Source organism: Hemitrygon akajei, chromosome 12, assembly GCF_048418815.1.
Source record: "Hemitrygon akajei chromosome 12, sHemAka1.3, whole genome shotgun sequence".
Lineage (NCBI taxonomy): Eukaryota > Metazoa > Chordata > Chondrichthyes > Myliobatiformes > Dasyatidae > Hemitrygon > Hemitrygon akajei.
This window is the reverse complement of record NC_133135.1, coordinates 55,404,830-55,421,493: the sequence shown is the minus strand read 5'-3', so window position 1 is coordinate 55,421,493 and position 16,664 is coordinate 55,404,830. Positions and strand designations below refer to the sequence as shown.

At 41.9% G+C, this 16,664-nt stretch overlaps 1 protein-coding gene across 18 annotated transcripts in view; it reads left to right on the top strand.

The window, feature by feature from the left end:
• lrrc7 (leucine rich repeat containing 7) overlaps positions 1–16,664 on the top strand; it is a 584,278-nt gene that overhangs the window by 378,141 nt on the left and 189,473 nt on the right. For all 18 annotated transcript variants that reach the window (XM_073063123.1, XM_073063125.1, XM_073063124.1 and 15 more), the window contains 2 exons: positions 6,622–6,678; positions 9,409–9,472. In XM_073063123.1, coding sequence (XP_072919224.1) covers positions 6,622–6,678; positions 9,409–9,472 — 121 coding nt within the window. The remainder of the gene's footprint in view (positions 1–6,621; positions 6,679–9,408; positions 9,473–16,664) is intronic.

Sequence of the window (16,664 nt, the reverse complement as noted above, 5' to 3'; positions counted from 1 at the left end):
GAGATTTGAAAAGGGGAGGGGGAGATCCGAAATGATAGGAGAAGACAGGAGGGGGAGAGATGAAGCTAAGAGCTGGAAAGTTGATTGGCAAAAGGGATACAGAGCTGGAGAAGGGAGAGGATCATGGGATGGGAGGCCTAGGGAGAAAGAAGGGGGGAGGGGAGTACCAGAGGGAGATGGAGAGCAGGCAAGGAGTGACTGTGAAAGGGACAGAGAGAGAAAAGAATGAAAAGGGGAAAATAATAAATAAATACATACATACATAAATAGATAAATAAATAAGGGATGGGGTAAGAAGGGGAGGGGGGTATTAAAGGAAGTTAGAGAAATCAATGTTCATGCCATCAGGTTGGAGGCTACCCAGACGGAATATAAGATGTTCCTCCAACCTGAGTGTGGCTTCATCTGGATGGTAGAGGAGGCCATGGATAGACATATCGGAATGGGAATGGGACGTGGAATTAAAATGTGTGGCCACTGGGAGATCCTGCTTGCTCTGGCAGACAGATAGTCAGTGCTCAGCAAACCAGTCTCCCAGTTTGTGTCGGGTCTCACCAATATATAAAAGGCTACACCGGGAGCACTGGACGCAGTATACCACACCAGCCGACTCACAGGTGAAGTGTCGCTTCACCTGGAAGGACCGTCTGGAGCCCTGAATGGTGGTGAGGGAGCAGGTGTAAGGGTAGGTGTAGCACTTGTTCCACTTACAAGGATAAGTGCCAGGAGGAAGATCGGTGGGAAGGGATGGGGGGGACGAGTGGACAAGGGAGTCACGTAGGGAGCGATCCCTGCGGAAAGCGGGGGGGGGGGGGGGGGAGGGAAAGATGAGCTTGGTGGTGGGATCCTGTTGGAGGTGGCGGAAGTTACGGAGAATTATATGTTGGACCCGGAGGCTGGTGGGGTGGTAGGTGAGAAAAGGGGAACTCTATCCCTAGTGGGGTGGCGGGAGGATGGGGTGAGGGTAGATGTGCGGGAAATGGGACAGATGCATTTGAGAGCAGAGTTGATGGTGGAGGAAAGGAAGCCTCTTTCTTTAAAAAAGGAAGACATCTCCTTTGTCCTGGAATGAAAAGCCTCATCCTGACAGCAGATGGGGAAGAGACAGAGAAATTGTGAGAAAGGAATGGCATTTTTGCAATAGACAGTGGGAAAAGGAATAGTCCAAGTAGCTGTGAAAGTCTGTAGACTTATAGTAGATATCAATAGATAAGCTGTCTCCATAGATAGAGACAGAAAGATCAAGAAAGAGGAGGGAGGTGTTGGAAATGGACCAGGTAAATTTGAGGGCAGAGTGAAAGATGGAGGCAAAGTTAATGAAGTCAACGAGCTCAGCATGCGTGCAGGAAGCAGCGCCAATGCAGTCATCGATGTAGTAAAGGAAAAGTGGGGGTCGGATACCAGTATAGGCTTGGAACATGGACTGTTCCACAAAGCCAACAAAGCCATACGGGTGCCCATGTCTACACCTTTGGTTTGGAGGAAGTGGGAGAAGCCAGAGGAGAAAATTACTAAGAGTCAGGACTAATTCCGCTAGACGGAGGAGAGTGGTGGTAGAGGGGAACTGGTTAGGTCTGGAATCCAAAAAGAAGCAGAGAGCTTTGAGACCTTCTTGGTGGGGGATGGAGGTATATAGGGACTGAACGTCCATGGTGAAAATAAGGTGCTGGGGGCCAGGGAACTTAAAATCATTGAAAAAATTCAAAGTGTGAGAAGTGTCACGAACATAGGTGAGAAGGGATTGAACAAGAGGGGATAAAACAGTGTCGAGGTATGCAGAAATGAGTTCGGTGGGGCAGGAGCAAGCTGAGACAATGGGTCTACCTGGACAGGCAGGTTTGTGGATTTTGGGTTGCAGGTAGAAACGGGAAGTGCGGGGTGTGGGAACTATGAGGTTGGTGGCAGTGGATGGGAGATCTCCAGAGCTGATAAGGTTGGTGATGGTGTGGCAGACAGTGGCCTGGTGCTCCTTAGTGGGGTCATGATCGAGGGGTAAATAAGAGGAGGTATCAGTGAGTTGTCTCTGTGCCTCGGCCAGGTAGAGGTCAGTACACTAGGCTACAATAGTGCCCCCCCCCCCTTATCAGTGGGTTTTATCGTAAGGTTTGGATTGGTGCAGGGGGAGTGGAGAGCAGAGCATTCAGAAGGAGTGAGGTTGGAATTGGAACAAGGTCTGGTGAAACACATCTTCCCCTCCCCCCCACTTTCAGCTTTCCGCAGGGATCGCTCCCTACACGACGCCTTTGTCTATTCGTACCCCCCATCCCTTCCCACCGATCTCCCTCCCGGCACTTATCCTTGTAAGTGGAACAAGTGCTACACCTGCCCTTACACTTCCTCCCTCACCACCATTCAGGGCCCCAGACAGTCCTTCCAGGTGAGGCGACACTTCACCTGTGAGTCGGCTGGTGTGGTATACTGCGTCTGGTGCTCCCGGTGTGGCCTTTTATATATTGGTGAGACCCAACACAGACTGGGAGACTGTTTCGCTGAACACCTACGCTCTGTCTGCCAGAGAAAGCAGGATCTCCCAGAGGCCACGCATTTTAATTCCATGTCCCATTCCTATTCTGATATGTCTATCCATGGCCTCCTCTACTGTCAAGATGAAGCCACACTCAGGTTGGAGGAACAACACTTAATATTCCGGCTGGGTAGCCTCCAACCTGATGGCATGAACATTGATTTCTCTAACTTCTGTTAATGCCCCCCTCCCCTTCTTACCCCATCCCTTATTTATTTATTTGTCTGTCCTTTTTTTCTTTTTCTCTCTCTGCCCCTCTCACAGTCACTCCTTGCTTGCTCTCCATCTCCCTCTGGTACTCCCGTCCCCCTTTATTTCTCCCTAGGCCTCCCATCCCATGATCCTCTCCCTTCTCCAGCTCTGTATCCCTTTTGCCAATCAACTTTCCAGCTCTTAGCTTCATCCCTCTCCCCTCTTGTCTTCTCCTATCATTTTGGATCTGCCTTGCCCCCTCCCACTTTCAAATCTCTTACTATCTCTTCTTTCAATTACCATTTCATTTGCTTAAGTAAATTCTTAAATTTTCAATGAGATAGCATTTAATACGAATTCAGTCACAGCCAGTCTGCAGATAAGCCAAAGGAAAGAAATGCAAAGCATAGCAGCCCATCATCTTGGTGTGGAGTCAGGAGGAGCATTGCTTCTGTATTTGACTCCTTGCTCAGAACATTTATCATTTGGATTCTGTGAACCCCAGTGGTTCCATTAGGAACCACCAGCAAAGCTTGAAAACTTAATCCAATCTAGAATTTTCTGAAAATGGCTGCAAATCTTATCCAATATTCCTCATGGGCACAATAATTGCCTAAAATAAGCCTGACAAATTTAGCAGTTATTCAAAAGTAAGCAAAAATTAGGCTATAATTTAACAAAATAAAACTCATATTGAATCCATTTTTCACCTGCAAATCAACCAGAATAACATTGAATTTAGGTTCGCCTAGTGTCACAAAAAACTGTAATGGTTTTTTACAGTTGCTATGTTGAGCATGAACCTTTTGCTGTATTTGTGCCATATTCTGTATTTATTTATAACTCTCCCAACTTACTGTTCTGCTCACAATATGGCCACAATGAAGAGACCAAACTGAATCAGGGCTATCACTTTATGGAACAGCTCCATTTAGATTGCAGGCATGATCCAAGATTTTTAATCACCTGTCATTTTAGTTCCCTATTTCCCACTCACAATGCCTCCTACAATTTTCTAGTAAAGCTTAACACAAGTGCAAGGGTAGTACATTATCTTACTTCTGCTCCAGCCAATCCCTGAAAATCAACTTGATTTCTCCCTCCATAGATGCTGCCCTCGCTAAGTATTTCCTGCTTTTTCTGTTTCTATTCCAATTTAACAGCATTTCCTATATTTGTCTCTATTTTCCAACTTTGGCATTTTTTTGTAGAAACTGCATTGTGTTAGTCATGCCTTTGCCACTGTAGTTTCCTCTTAGCTAGAAGATTGGTGGTTGAAATCTAATCCAGGCACTTGAGAAAATAATAAAACACTGCAACTCTTCTGTGAAGTATGAGCAAGCGTTGGAGAATGTTGATGAGTGGTTAAATGGAATTTCTGCCTACGTTCTCATGTAGATAGAAAAGGTCCCATGACACTCTAGATAAAACTAAAGAGCTCCCTAACATCCTGTAAAACATTTATTCCTCAACCATCAGGCTAGATGTCTGAGGGATCTTGCAACTTGGAGTATTTTCCTGTGATGGTAAGAAAACATTAAAAATGCCTCATTGGTTGAGCTATCCTGACTGGCTCACTGCATGGATCATTTTCTGTGGTGCCCTCCTTCTATGAACTTACATTTTCCAAATGTGGCTGATGAACTTTCCTGACCCTCCACACCCAAGAGGACGAACCAGCTCAAATCAGCAAACAGACCTTTAACCTTGCTACGGAACTCCCATGCAAAGGATATCATCTGTCAAACATTTTAAAACTGTTTAACTATTTCAGATGGAGACATTTCAAACCGAATATTTATTTGAACATAATTTTAACATAAGAATAAACACTTGTGTCTCAGCTTGTGAATGGAGCTACATTTCTTCAATGTCAATATTCATAAAGGACCTTCAGTGATATAATCAGAAATTCATTCATTATTCAAGGTCTGAGTCTGTTGCATAAACACTTTCACTTAAAAACAACTGAGTTTATTTTATTGCCAACATTTGGGACAATTGCTGAGAGAATACCTGCTCTCCTCGAAGACAACAGGGACAGAACCAGGCAAGTACTCAGAGAGGCACTGTGCTACACAGGACCTTGCTGATCAGCCGGAAGATGAACTCCCATCAAGAGATTGTAGTTGATACCGTATTGGGGAAGAAAAAGTGTGATCACTGCACAGCTAACTGGGCAATTCAGATCGCCTATTGTTCATCGGAAGGTATGGCTCACAATCCCCATGCCAGGGATAGTTCATCTGATATCCTCTGTAAACACTGAAAAGGAGATGCATTTTTATATTCAGCTGCCGTTTGATCTTCTTTCACTTTTGAGTTTAAAAAAAAAGTCATTGGTTTTATTTTCACTGGTGGTTGTAAATATACTTGTGCTTAGCAATTCTTTTAATAGCTTCTGCTGATCTGGCATTTTTCTATTTTGTGAACCTGTGCAGTTTATTACCTTGCCTTCATATTCATTTCAGTCTGCCGTGGTTCCCTTGCATTTTAAAGCACTTTATTCTTTTTTCTTAAATTATTTACAAATTGTCCATTACAGTACGTCTGTTCTTCTATCCTTTATCTTGCTTTCCAGTGGAATGTGTATGTTTTGTAAATGAGAGATCAACCTTGTATTCACAATAATAGCACCTTTTCTCAGCATTTTTATTGTTCCTTCATGGTATGTGAATGTCACAGGCAATGCTTGCATCTGTTGTCCACCCTGACTTGAGGATGCAGTTATAAATCAGACATGATGGTGATCTGAAGTTACATAAAAAGCAAATTAAATAAAGATAACAGATGTCTTTCCCTGCAGGACCTTAATAAACCACATGAGTTTTTAATGATAATGCAATCATTGTTAAATTACTGAGACCAGCCTTTCTTAAAAAAAAAATCTAGTTTTATTGAGTTACATGAATTTAACTTTTCCGGCTGTCCTGGTGAAGAATGCATGTTTGAGTGGGAACTTGTGTTTCTGGATCAGTCATTTGATAAGCAGCTTTCAAGTCCAGTAACATAGCCATGTGTTGCAGTAAGTGTCCATCTTAAATTTGCATGGAAAGCCCGCTACGGATTGGCCCATTTAAGGAGCATTGAAGCTCTTTCACTGGCTGCTGTTTGGTGCCAGTGCCAGCTGATGACGTCCCGGTGTAGCTAGAGTATAATTCTAGCGCACTGAAAGCACCCGTTCTCTTTTCGCAGTCTGGGTCATCATGGGCTGCTATTACGACCGAGTGCCATGGAAGTGGCAAACAGTGGAAGTGTGTTGCAGTAAAGAGGGCCCGGGCGCATGCTTTAGATTGTATTTGCTACTGTGTATAACTTGAATGAGTTACTGAATGTTTAGTGTCTGCCTTGTCCTGTTAATAAATAGTTAATTTACTTACCGGCAGAGAGTGTCTTCTTTCCCCACTCACCGAATCCTTCGAACCTGATTTCACACAACACCATGACACCATGGTATCTGTACTTGCCAAGTATTTTGCAACCAAGTATGAGCTGTTAAAGTGCAGTCATTTTTGTTATGTATTATGTGTATATTTTTAAATATTATTAACATTTTTATACAATTTTTATACAATGTTGTCCAGTGCAGTTTCACTGCATTCTTCACATAAAGATAATATTTCAGCGTTATACTATAAAAGGTTTATCTTGAATTTTACTACAAAATGGTCAGTTTTTTTTAAAACTCCAGTCGGCTCTTATCATTTCCTGTCTGCTACTTTATATTATGTACATGTTCAAATGGGTCCCTTGATAGATTGTGTCAGCTATCTATCTAATGTTCTACGAGTACAACTGTATATCACTGTTACATAATTAAATCACCAGCCCCAGAATATTTTGAAATGATTGAAAGAATGATATCCTAATATTTTTCAGAAGTACATTTGTTTTTGCATTTTTAGACTTACCAAGCTGCGCATTCTGGAGCTCAGAGAGAATCATCTGAAAACTCTACCAAAGTAAGTTCACGTATACAAAAAATTACATATTTGTTTCCCAACTGTTCAAATTTATATAATCAGAATGATATTTGAAATTTGTTGAATATCCCCAAATGGAAGTTGGAGGGCTTCAGGAACTGAGAAAGTAATAATACGAGACAGGTATAAAAAGGTTATATTCCCTTGGCCTTTCTCTTTCCTCCCTGTTCCCTGTGACTGGTGCTATGGTCATGGGTCTGACTGCAAACCCAGGGAAGTCCTTTACCCATGTTAATACTTTGAACTGAATGCTGGTTAAAATAGTAAGGTACCCTCAAGGGTGTTTTGATCTGCCTGCCTGTTCTTTGCTTTTGGTATGGCAGTATCATACACACTATTGCTCGTTCTCTCTCCTTCAGTTGACAATTGCTGTTGTGTTGCTGTCCAAGAACGGATAATTCTTTCAGCTCTCACGTGCTGCAGGATGTGAATCTAACAATGCTTCATTCTGTTAGATTAATTGAATAAAAAGAAAAAGCTTTACTTCAAATATTCTTACTAATAAGATTTTAACTTATTATATGCCATATAGAAAAGTCTTTAATTCGCTGGTTATCAGATCAAATCTTTATTCCCTCTATTTCCTGCACTCCTTTCGCTCCCAAACCTCTCTTTCCCAATTTCATTTCACACTCTCTTTTCACTCACAAGAGCTTTGCATAACTTAGTCTTTTAGAAGGGGTTGAAAATTATGGGTGCACTCTTGGTCCAGTACTCAGCTCTTCCATTTGTCCAGATGCACCACACAACTGTTCAACCTACATCTGCACAAACAGATGTGCGTCTTCAATCATCCTTTACTTCGCAGTGCCTCAGGGCCTCAGTGATGATGAGGTTGCAGCAGATGCACTGTTGAAGCCCTGCTCTTCAGTACATTTTCATATGCTGTTATTGAAGATTTTAAAACATTTATAACATTTCTAGTGTCCTCTTCCAGTCAACTTTAGCCAGATCTTCTCTCCTGCCTTTGTAATTCCTTTTACTCCATTGTAATTCGAATACATGTAATTTTAGCTTCTCCCTCTCAAACTGCAGGGCAAAAGCTATCAAATTATGATCACTGTCACCTTAAGGCTGATTTATACTTGTGCATCGCATCGACGCCATAGGTATCGCGTGCCCTACGCCGTACCTACGCTGCACCCTACACAGTAGGGTGACGTGCACCTCACCAGAAAATTAACTCGCGCGTCACGGCGACGCAGACCACAGCAACTGTGATTGGTCCGCTTGGTAGCATCACATTTCCGGTTGCTTCTTCTCCGCCACGTCTGTAGGCTGTGCGTACACCGATGCGAAATAGATGAACCAAATTGTCAAATCTACCTGCTGACATGCGAAAATGTTTGAAATGCATTTCCTCGTCCATGTCTCTCACGAAGAAACTCAACACAGTGGCATAGAAACCCCACCGCCAACTAGCGTTTTCGCGCACACCAACGTATGCTCACTACGGCGTAGAGCGACGCAGAAGTGAAAATCAGGGTTACGGCATAGGGTGCAGTGTAGCCTGTACGCACAAGTATAAATCAGCCTTAAGGCTTCCTTTACCTTAAGCTCCATGGGATCCTGCTTTTCAACTTTCTATCTAGCTCCTTGCATACTCTCTTCAGAACATCATCCCTTTTTCTGCGTATACTGTTGCTACCAATATGTAGCATGACTCCCAGCTGTTCACCCTCCCTCTTTTAAATGCTCTTTGGCAAGTGCCTACTGACAAGTCCCAAGAGGTCTGGATCTCTTTTTAAACCTTGTACTGCACCAACCAAACAAGCAAGTGCTCACGATGATTGAAGCCCATGACAAGTTCTCTCAACTTCCTCTTCCTGAAGTGCAAAATTAATTCCCTGGTTTTACTGATGTTGACTGCAATGTTGTTGTATCGACGGCACTCAAACAGCTGATCTGTATCATTCCTACATGGCTTCTCATCACCATCTGAGATTCTGTCAACTACAGTTGTATCATCGGCAAATTTAAAGAGAGTGTTTGAGATGTGCCTTGCCACACTGTCATGCGTGTAAAGAGAGTAGAGCAGTGATATGTAAACATGTTTTCAGTTGCAGATGGAGGGTGGTGGGCAGAGAAGAAGACAATAAATTCTGTTGTTTCTTAAGAGCGTGCCCCGAGGACAAGCATCTTCAACTGCTTTGTTTCATTTTCCTGCGATCTTTAAGTTTAAAAGTAGCAATACACATGAATGAATTCACAGTTCCTCTCACCCGCCTTGAACCCCACCATTTAATTTGTTTGTCTTTTATAAAATGCTTAAATTGTTTTTCTGTTATTCTTTCTGATCTCCAGTGTGTGCAATGTTTTTTGTTATATCTTTCTTGGTATTTCACCAACGAAAGATAAAGATTCCTGCACTCACTCAAGTCTAATGTGTTTCTTGGCCGCAGGTGGAAATAGTTTGCCTCTCTGACCAACATTCATCACTTGATCCCTTCCTCTAACAGCTGGTAATATATCCCATAGTCTTGTTTGTATGGATCTGTTCAGCTTCCCTCCGTTAGAGCTGGAGTCTGAATTCAATCCGGTTGCAAAGAATTTCAGATTGCACAAAGATGAAAATCATTGTAGATAAACATTATTCATTATTTCCTTTTCTAATATTGCTGATTATTAATATCTACTTGCAGTGTAATGGTATTTGCATATTATAATAATGTGACAATTTGCAAATCCTTTCTTTCTGAACTTTTGCAGGTCAATGCACAGACTGACACAAATCGATCGATTGGACCTGGGTAGTAATGAATTTACAGAACTGGTAAGAATAAATTTAAATAAGTTGAATCAAATTAATCAGGTACCACTAACTCTGGCAATTATCATATACCAAAAGAATAATCAATTCAATATTGTAAAGTCTGTTGGCTCATTTAACATCTGTTTTATATTTAGGTAACTGAGCACTCAAAATATATCTCCTTGTCATGCATCTGTCAACACCAATAGGACTTGACATTGTGGTGTTTGCCGAGCTTGGTAATTAGCTTGCAGATGTTTCATCACGAGTCGAAGTGACATCCTCAGTGCGCTGTTGTCAGTGTTTCTCTCTGGGAGTGCTCACATTTATATAGGCCCCCGCTCACTTGCCTCGGTCCTGATCTGCTGCCCCTTCAGCTGACCTTTGAATTCCATTGGCTGACATTTCTTTCGCAAGGGCGACTTTAAGGAAGCTTGTCTCAAGAACCAAGGTACCAGTAAAGACAACCGACAAAAGTGTGCAGGATCACTTGTGGAGACTGCAACAAGAACTATGTCGCCCAGACAGGATGTAAACTCTCAACTGATTTAGAGGAACACAAAATGGCGGTACGGAGGCATGATCCACTGTCGCTGATCTCGTTACGTGAAGACTGAGAAGGACACCATTTTAGCCAGGATACTGGGGAGGCTGTGGCATAGGCAAATGAAGCAGGCTTGAGAATTTTTAGAAGCATGGTTCTCATCTGATAATTCCGTAAACAAACTTATCATAATAGATGCCACCTATGAACCCCTGAGAGCCAAAGAAATGCAAGATAATAGAAATTAAAGGTCAACTGAAGGGGTAGCCGATCAGAACCAAGGCAAGTGAATGGATGCCTATATGAACATGAGCACTTCCGGAGAGAAACGCCAACAACTGCGCACTGAAACGGCTACAAGCTAATGTCAAGCTCAGCAAACTCCTCAACCTGAGCTACCAATATTCACCACCATCCCAGACCGATGGAACTGTTTAGAACACTGTTTAATATTAACATCATAAACAGATACGAGCATCCTAGCAAGAAGATTTTTAAAATTGATTTACAACTTTAAAATGTGGATTGATGATCTGGTGTGACTTCGAAAAATAATCAATTTACTGCAAATTCCGTTACTACAGAGGAACGTAATATCTGTCTTTTGCATCTCATTGGGTACAACCCAATTCAATCATGTGTGGCTTTGTTTTATAACATTTCTTTATGCAATTGTGAATTTGTGGAAAAGGAGAAAATAAAGTGGATAACAGGAGAGACAGGAATATGACAGATAAAAAATGAAGCAGACCTGCAGGGATCTCAGCAACGTGGAGATGAAGTGGACCTGAAAGGGTGATGGCCCAGAGGACCCTGCAGGGTAAACAAGAAACAGGGATAGACAGAGCAAAGGGGCAACTGACCAAGATGTGCAACAGTAATCGGTCAAGAGCAGGACTGTTGGAACTGAATAGTAACGTGGAGAGTATGAAGACCTGGCGGGGTGAAGCAGATATATCTGTACATAGTGTTAGTGTAGATTAGTACAAGGGTGACATGGACAAGATGGTCCAAAGAGCCTGTTCCCACCCTGTATGACTCCATAGCTCTATATCTAAGTACAGAGGGAAGCAAAGAAAAAGAGAGTGAGAAGTGATAGATTAGGCAGATAGAAAATATAAGAACACAGAACAAGATGAAGAAAGAGAAACTTAGATCTTGAATCTTCCTAATCTACACCTGATTAACTATAGTTTGACAAATCTGGTTCTCTTTCACCTTTCATACCTTTCGTTGTTGTCCTTTTCTTGACTTGTCAAACCAAATGAGCAGAGGTACTTTGGAGAGTATTGGACCACTACATTGAGGAGCCAATAGGGAGTAGACTAGGCTAGAACAAGAAAGGGTTCAGTTAATAGTTTTGTTATGTGACATCCTTTGTGGAAGAATGGCCATTACCTGAAAAAATTCTTTACTGAGATAGAAAGTGAAACAGTTCCATTTAAATTAGGGCCCTAAATTGAAGCAAAGAAAATACCAAAAAATTGAGGTAAGTTAGCTTGCATATTTTGGGAAGCCCCATTAGGAGGCAAGACAGAACTGAAATGCCAGTTATTTCACAAACAGAAATGTGATCCACCCTTGGCAATCAAAAATAATCATGTATAGAATTAGATAGATTAAAAAAGGAATCAAATGAAGTTGTTAGGTAATCTAACAAGCCTGAAGATATGAAGCAGTATAGAGTTCAGCAAAAAACGAACATGAGATTAATAAAGAGAGGAAAAGTATGAGAGTAAGCTTAAAATGAACAAAAATTGGACTGTAAAAATTTCTATAAGAAGGGGAAAAGGAAATGATTAGTGAAAACATGATGTAGTTAGAAACAGGAGATTTTATGATACAATAGGGTCTTTTAAGAGCCTCTCAGGTACATGGACCTTAGAAAATTAGAGGGCTATGCTCTTGGGAAATTCTAGACAGTTTCTAGAGTAGGTTACATGTTATTGATAATAAATTCTGTAGGTAAGAAGGTGACAAATGTAGCCCCATTATTTTAAAAAAAAGGAAGGAGTGTAAAGGAACTACAACAGCTAATCTAGCGTTGGCTATACGGAAAATGCTTAACTGTACAGTAATGTACCTGACAAGAGGATGCGTAAAAATGTTAGCAGGATTAGAAAATGTCGATGTGAATTTATGGAAGGGAAATCATATTTGACAAATGTATTGGAAATGTTTGTGTATGTAATTGGAGGGATTGATCATGAAGAATAGACAAATATGTTGTATTTGAATATTCAGGTGACATTTGATTGTCTTGAGTAAATAGTGTGTAAGCCATGGTATTGAGGGATTGAAAATTGATTGTTATACAGAAAACAAAGAGTAGTTCTAAATGCATCCTGATTTCTGTGATACGTAGTGTTCTGTAGGAACAAAGGTATCAGGCCTGAAGCTCCAGCTCTTTAACAGTGATCTGGAGGAAGGAACTAAATGCCAGATTTCTAAATTTGCTCTTGGCACGAAGCTTGGGACTGAGCAGAATGCAAAGGAACATTGAGGCAACTTGGGTAAGCAGAGTACATGGACACAAACGTAGGCGAAGATGAGGTGTAATGTAGATAAATATGCAGTTATGCACTTACTAAGGAAAAAAAGAAGGCTGAAATGTTAATGAATGTGCGGAATCGGTGACAGACCGCTTAGTAAAGTGCATTGGGGATGTCACCATGATTAACCACTACACTGTCAGGGCAAACCAGAAACCATGGCTGACAGCTGAGGTTCATGCACTGCTTAAGGGTCAGATCAGGGGACAGGATGACTGTAAGGTCAGCAAGAGTCAACGGGAAGGCAAAGTGTGAGTATGCACAGGAAATTTGCAAGCACCTTTGTGACACCAGGGACACGCGGAGCATGTGGCAAAGTATACAAATCCACCCTGCTTGTAATGACAATGATGCCACCCTTCCTGACAGGCTGAATGCTTTCTATGTGCAATTGACCAATGGAATGATGTGAGATTGAGAAAGGCTTGCCTCTCTTCCTGAAGAGCAGGCCGCAGTGGAGGAGAGGAGAACTCTCGCCAGGGTAAATCCATGGGCCAGACAATATACCCAGTCAGTGCTGAGGGACTGTGTGGCCCAGCCAACAAAATTCTTAATGGATATCTTTAATATCTCTCTGAAGCAATTCACTGTCCCTGCAGGCTTCAAGGCAGTCACCATCATTCTGGTGCCCAAGAGAGCAATGGTAACTGCTAAACGATTGCTGCCCAGTGTCACTAACCTCAACAATCATGAAGTGCTTTGAGCATCTGGTAATGGATCTTATGAAACCCTTCCTTCCAGCTACATAACGTCTTTTTCAGTTTGCCTGTTCAAACCAGTCCACTGATGATGCCATAGTCTCGGCCCGGGCCACTTATAAAGCAATGCCTTGTACATCAGGATGTTGGTCATCCACTTCAGCTCGACGTTTAACCCACAGAGGATGGTGGGTTAACTGTCCTCATTGGGACTCAACACCCTTCACTGTAACTGGGTTACTAGCAGCAACATCGCAACTTCATCACGCTGAGCACTGAGAACTGAGCACGACTGCACCGCCAGATTCAGCTCAAACAGGAGCGTTGTCGAGTTCACTGATGATACCACAGTGGCCAGCTTCATCAGCAACAATGAGTCGGCATACAGAGGAGGCAGAGAGGCTTGACAAACAACCTGAGTCTCACTGTGGACAAAACAAAAGAGATGATTGTAGCCATCAGGAAGGCACAGGTTGACCTCTTTCTATTGCACATCAATGGCTCTGCCATGGAGAGAGTGAAGAGCACATGGTGAATGATCTAACCTGGACCCACGGCACCTCCTCACCAGTCAAGGAGGCACAGCAGTGTCTATGCTTTCTGAGGAGATTGAGGTGGTGCAAGGCTCCCCGTCCCCATTCTAGCAACTTCCTGCAGGAGCACCATCGAGAGTGTCCTGTCTGGCTGCATCACCGTGTGGTATGGAAGCTGCAGGGCATTGGACCACAAGACCCTGCAGAGGGTAGTAAAATCTGCCAAGATGGTCATCAAGGTCTCTCTCCACACACCACCTCCCCGCTCCAATTTATGACATTCACTGGGAAGTGTGTAGATGAAGGGCTCAGAGCATTTGTTAAGGATTCCTACCACCTATTCCATAATCTCTTCGAGCTGCTACCATCAGGAAGGAGGTACAGAAGCTCTCGGACTGCCAGACTGGGTAACAGCTTTATTCCTCAGGCTGTGAGATTAATGAATACCCTGCCACCACTGAGGTCCTGTCACTAGGACAGCGAGCTGTTCACTATTTACCCGTGCTGCGCTTTGCATTTTGTAAAATTGTCATTCTGCATTTTGAAGTATATTTTATTAAGTTATATATAGTATAAGATTTTGGTTTATGTGCTGTGTGTGATATATGTTGTGTGGGTGCACTGTGGTCCAGAGAAATGTTGTTTCATTTGGTTGTATATATGTACAGTCAGACAATAATAAACTTGAACTTAGGATAAGTGATCTGGAAGCCCACATTATACCACTTACTGAAATAAAGCATACAGAAAGCTGTTATGAAGATGAATTGTGTGTTGGCCTTCTTTGCAAAAGTTCTGAAAACAGAAGTGATATAAGACCTTGGTGAGACCTTTGTGGACTATTATATGAAATTCCGGTTAAAAAATCTCTCCCCTCCCCTTTTCTTCTATTCCCCACTGGTGTCTTACTCTTCTCACCTGCCTGTCACCTCCCCCTGGATACCCCTTCTCTTTCTCCTGTGGTCCACTCTCCTCTCCTATCAAATTCCTCTCTTTCCAGCCCTTTACCTTTCCCACCCACCTGGCTTTCCCTATCACCTTCTAGTTTTCCTCCTTCCCCTTCCCCAATATTTTTATTCTGGCATCTTCCTCCTCCCTTTCTAGTCCTGAAGAAGGGTCTCGGCCCGAAATATTGACTGTTTATTCATTTCTTGAACTGCTGGGTTCCTCCAGCATTTTGTGTGTGTTGGTATGAAATTTTGGTCTCCTTTGCTAACAAAGGATATATTTAGAACAAATGCTCCATAGAGGGAATGCAACAAATTGACAGGCATGGTAGGATTGTCAGATGAGGAGAGATTGGGTCAACTGGATCTGTATTCACTGGAGTTTTGAAGAATGTGAAAAGTACATAATTTTGACAAGGTTCAACAGGTTCAATTTTCCCCGACTGAGGATGCTGGAGCCGGCTGTCTTAGCTGTCTTAGGATACAGGGTGAAATGTTTAGGCTTGAGATGAGAAGTTAGTTCACTCAGTTGGTGAAAAACCTGAGTAATTCTCTACTACAAAAACTGAAAGACAAGTTGGTATAACTTCAAGGAAGCGGTAGCTTTTCAGACCAAAAGGCATTAAGGGGTAAGGGGAATCCACCATAATCATAATCATATATTATCTGGCAGAACAGGCTAGTCAGGAAGAGATGACCAGCTCATGGATGTCATGGTATCTATTTTCAGTGTGCCTGAAATATACTGTTACTCCCATTATCTCCATTCTTGCTCAAAGTACATTTGGCAAAGATATTTGCATTTTCTGTCTGTTCTGGATATCACCCAAAGTGTACTTAAAGATGAGTGATCTGTGGTGTAATCATTTTTTTAATAAATAGAAAAATGAAAAAATGAGATTTAGTTTCACTCTTCTTGGAAAATTGCAAAATGTATTATTTACATGGGCTTCTTCTGCCAGTATTTTGAATATTATACCGTTACTTTAAAAACATAGTAAGACTAGAATTTATTATTTTATTTGATGCATCAAAATGGTATACTTCTCAAAAGGAATGTTAATGATACTAAACAGTCGACTTGATTTCGTTAAGTTTCTATGTTTTGCATCAGTAATGAGCAACAGAGATGCCTGTGTTATTTTAAATAATTCAGGAAACTAATTTTGCGATGCCTTTCTCGACCTTGCTGAATCTTGCAACTTCAGAGACTCCGCTCATTAATATTCCAATGTTCTTATTATAAGAGAGTGTGGAATCAACGCTGTTGAAGCAGGTTCCTTAAAGGGAAATTACAGTTTCAGTTGCTAATATATTTCCCTAATTTGAATTTTCATTACATTTTACAGCATTTAATGATTTTAATATAATTTTAATGTATATCGTCAGGTGTCATATGGCGTCATAGAGTTGCACAGCATAGACGGTCCCTTCAGCCCATCACATTCATGCCATCCATCATGCTTTGCTGTACTAATCACACTTGCCTGTATTAATTCCATATTCCCCTCTGCCCTGCTCATTAAGATGACTCTTAAATTTTGTTTCTCTTTCTGCCTCACCACCTCCTCTGGCAGCTTATTCCCAATGCCAGCTATTCTTTGTGTGACAAATTTAACTCAGTTTCCCTTGAAAATATCCTCCCTCTCAACTTAAATCTATACATATTACTTTTAAACATCACTACATAGGAGCAGTCACTGACTATCTTACCTCATGCCGCCTCTCAGCCTCCTTCGCTTCATAGAAAATAGACTGACCCGATCCAACCTCTCCAATCCTGCAAAATCCTTGAATTTCTTTTCTGTACCCTCTTAGCTTAATTAACTCCAGCTTTTGTACAACTATAATATGAAGTCGCAAATCTTAAGCTCATTGCTTCAGCCAATGTAGGCAAACACCTTCCTCACCACTCTATCTACTTATTTTCCTATTTTCA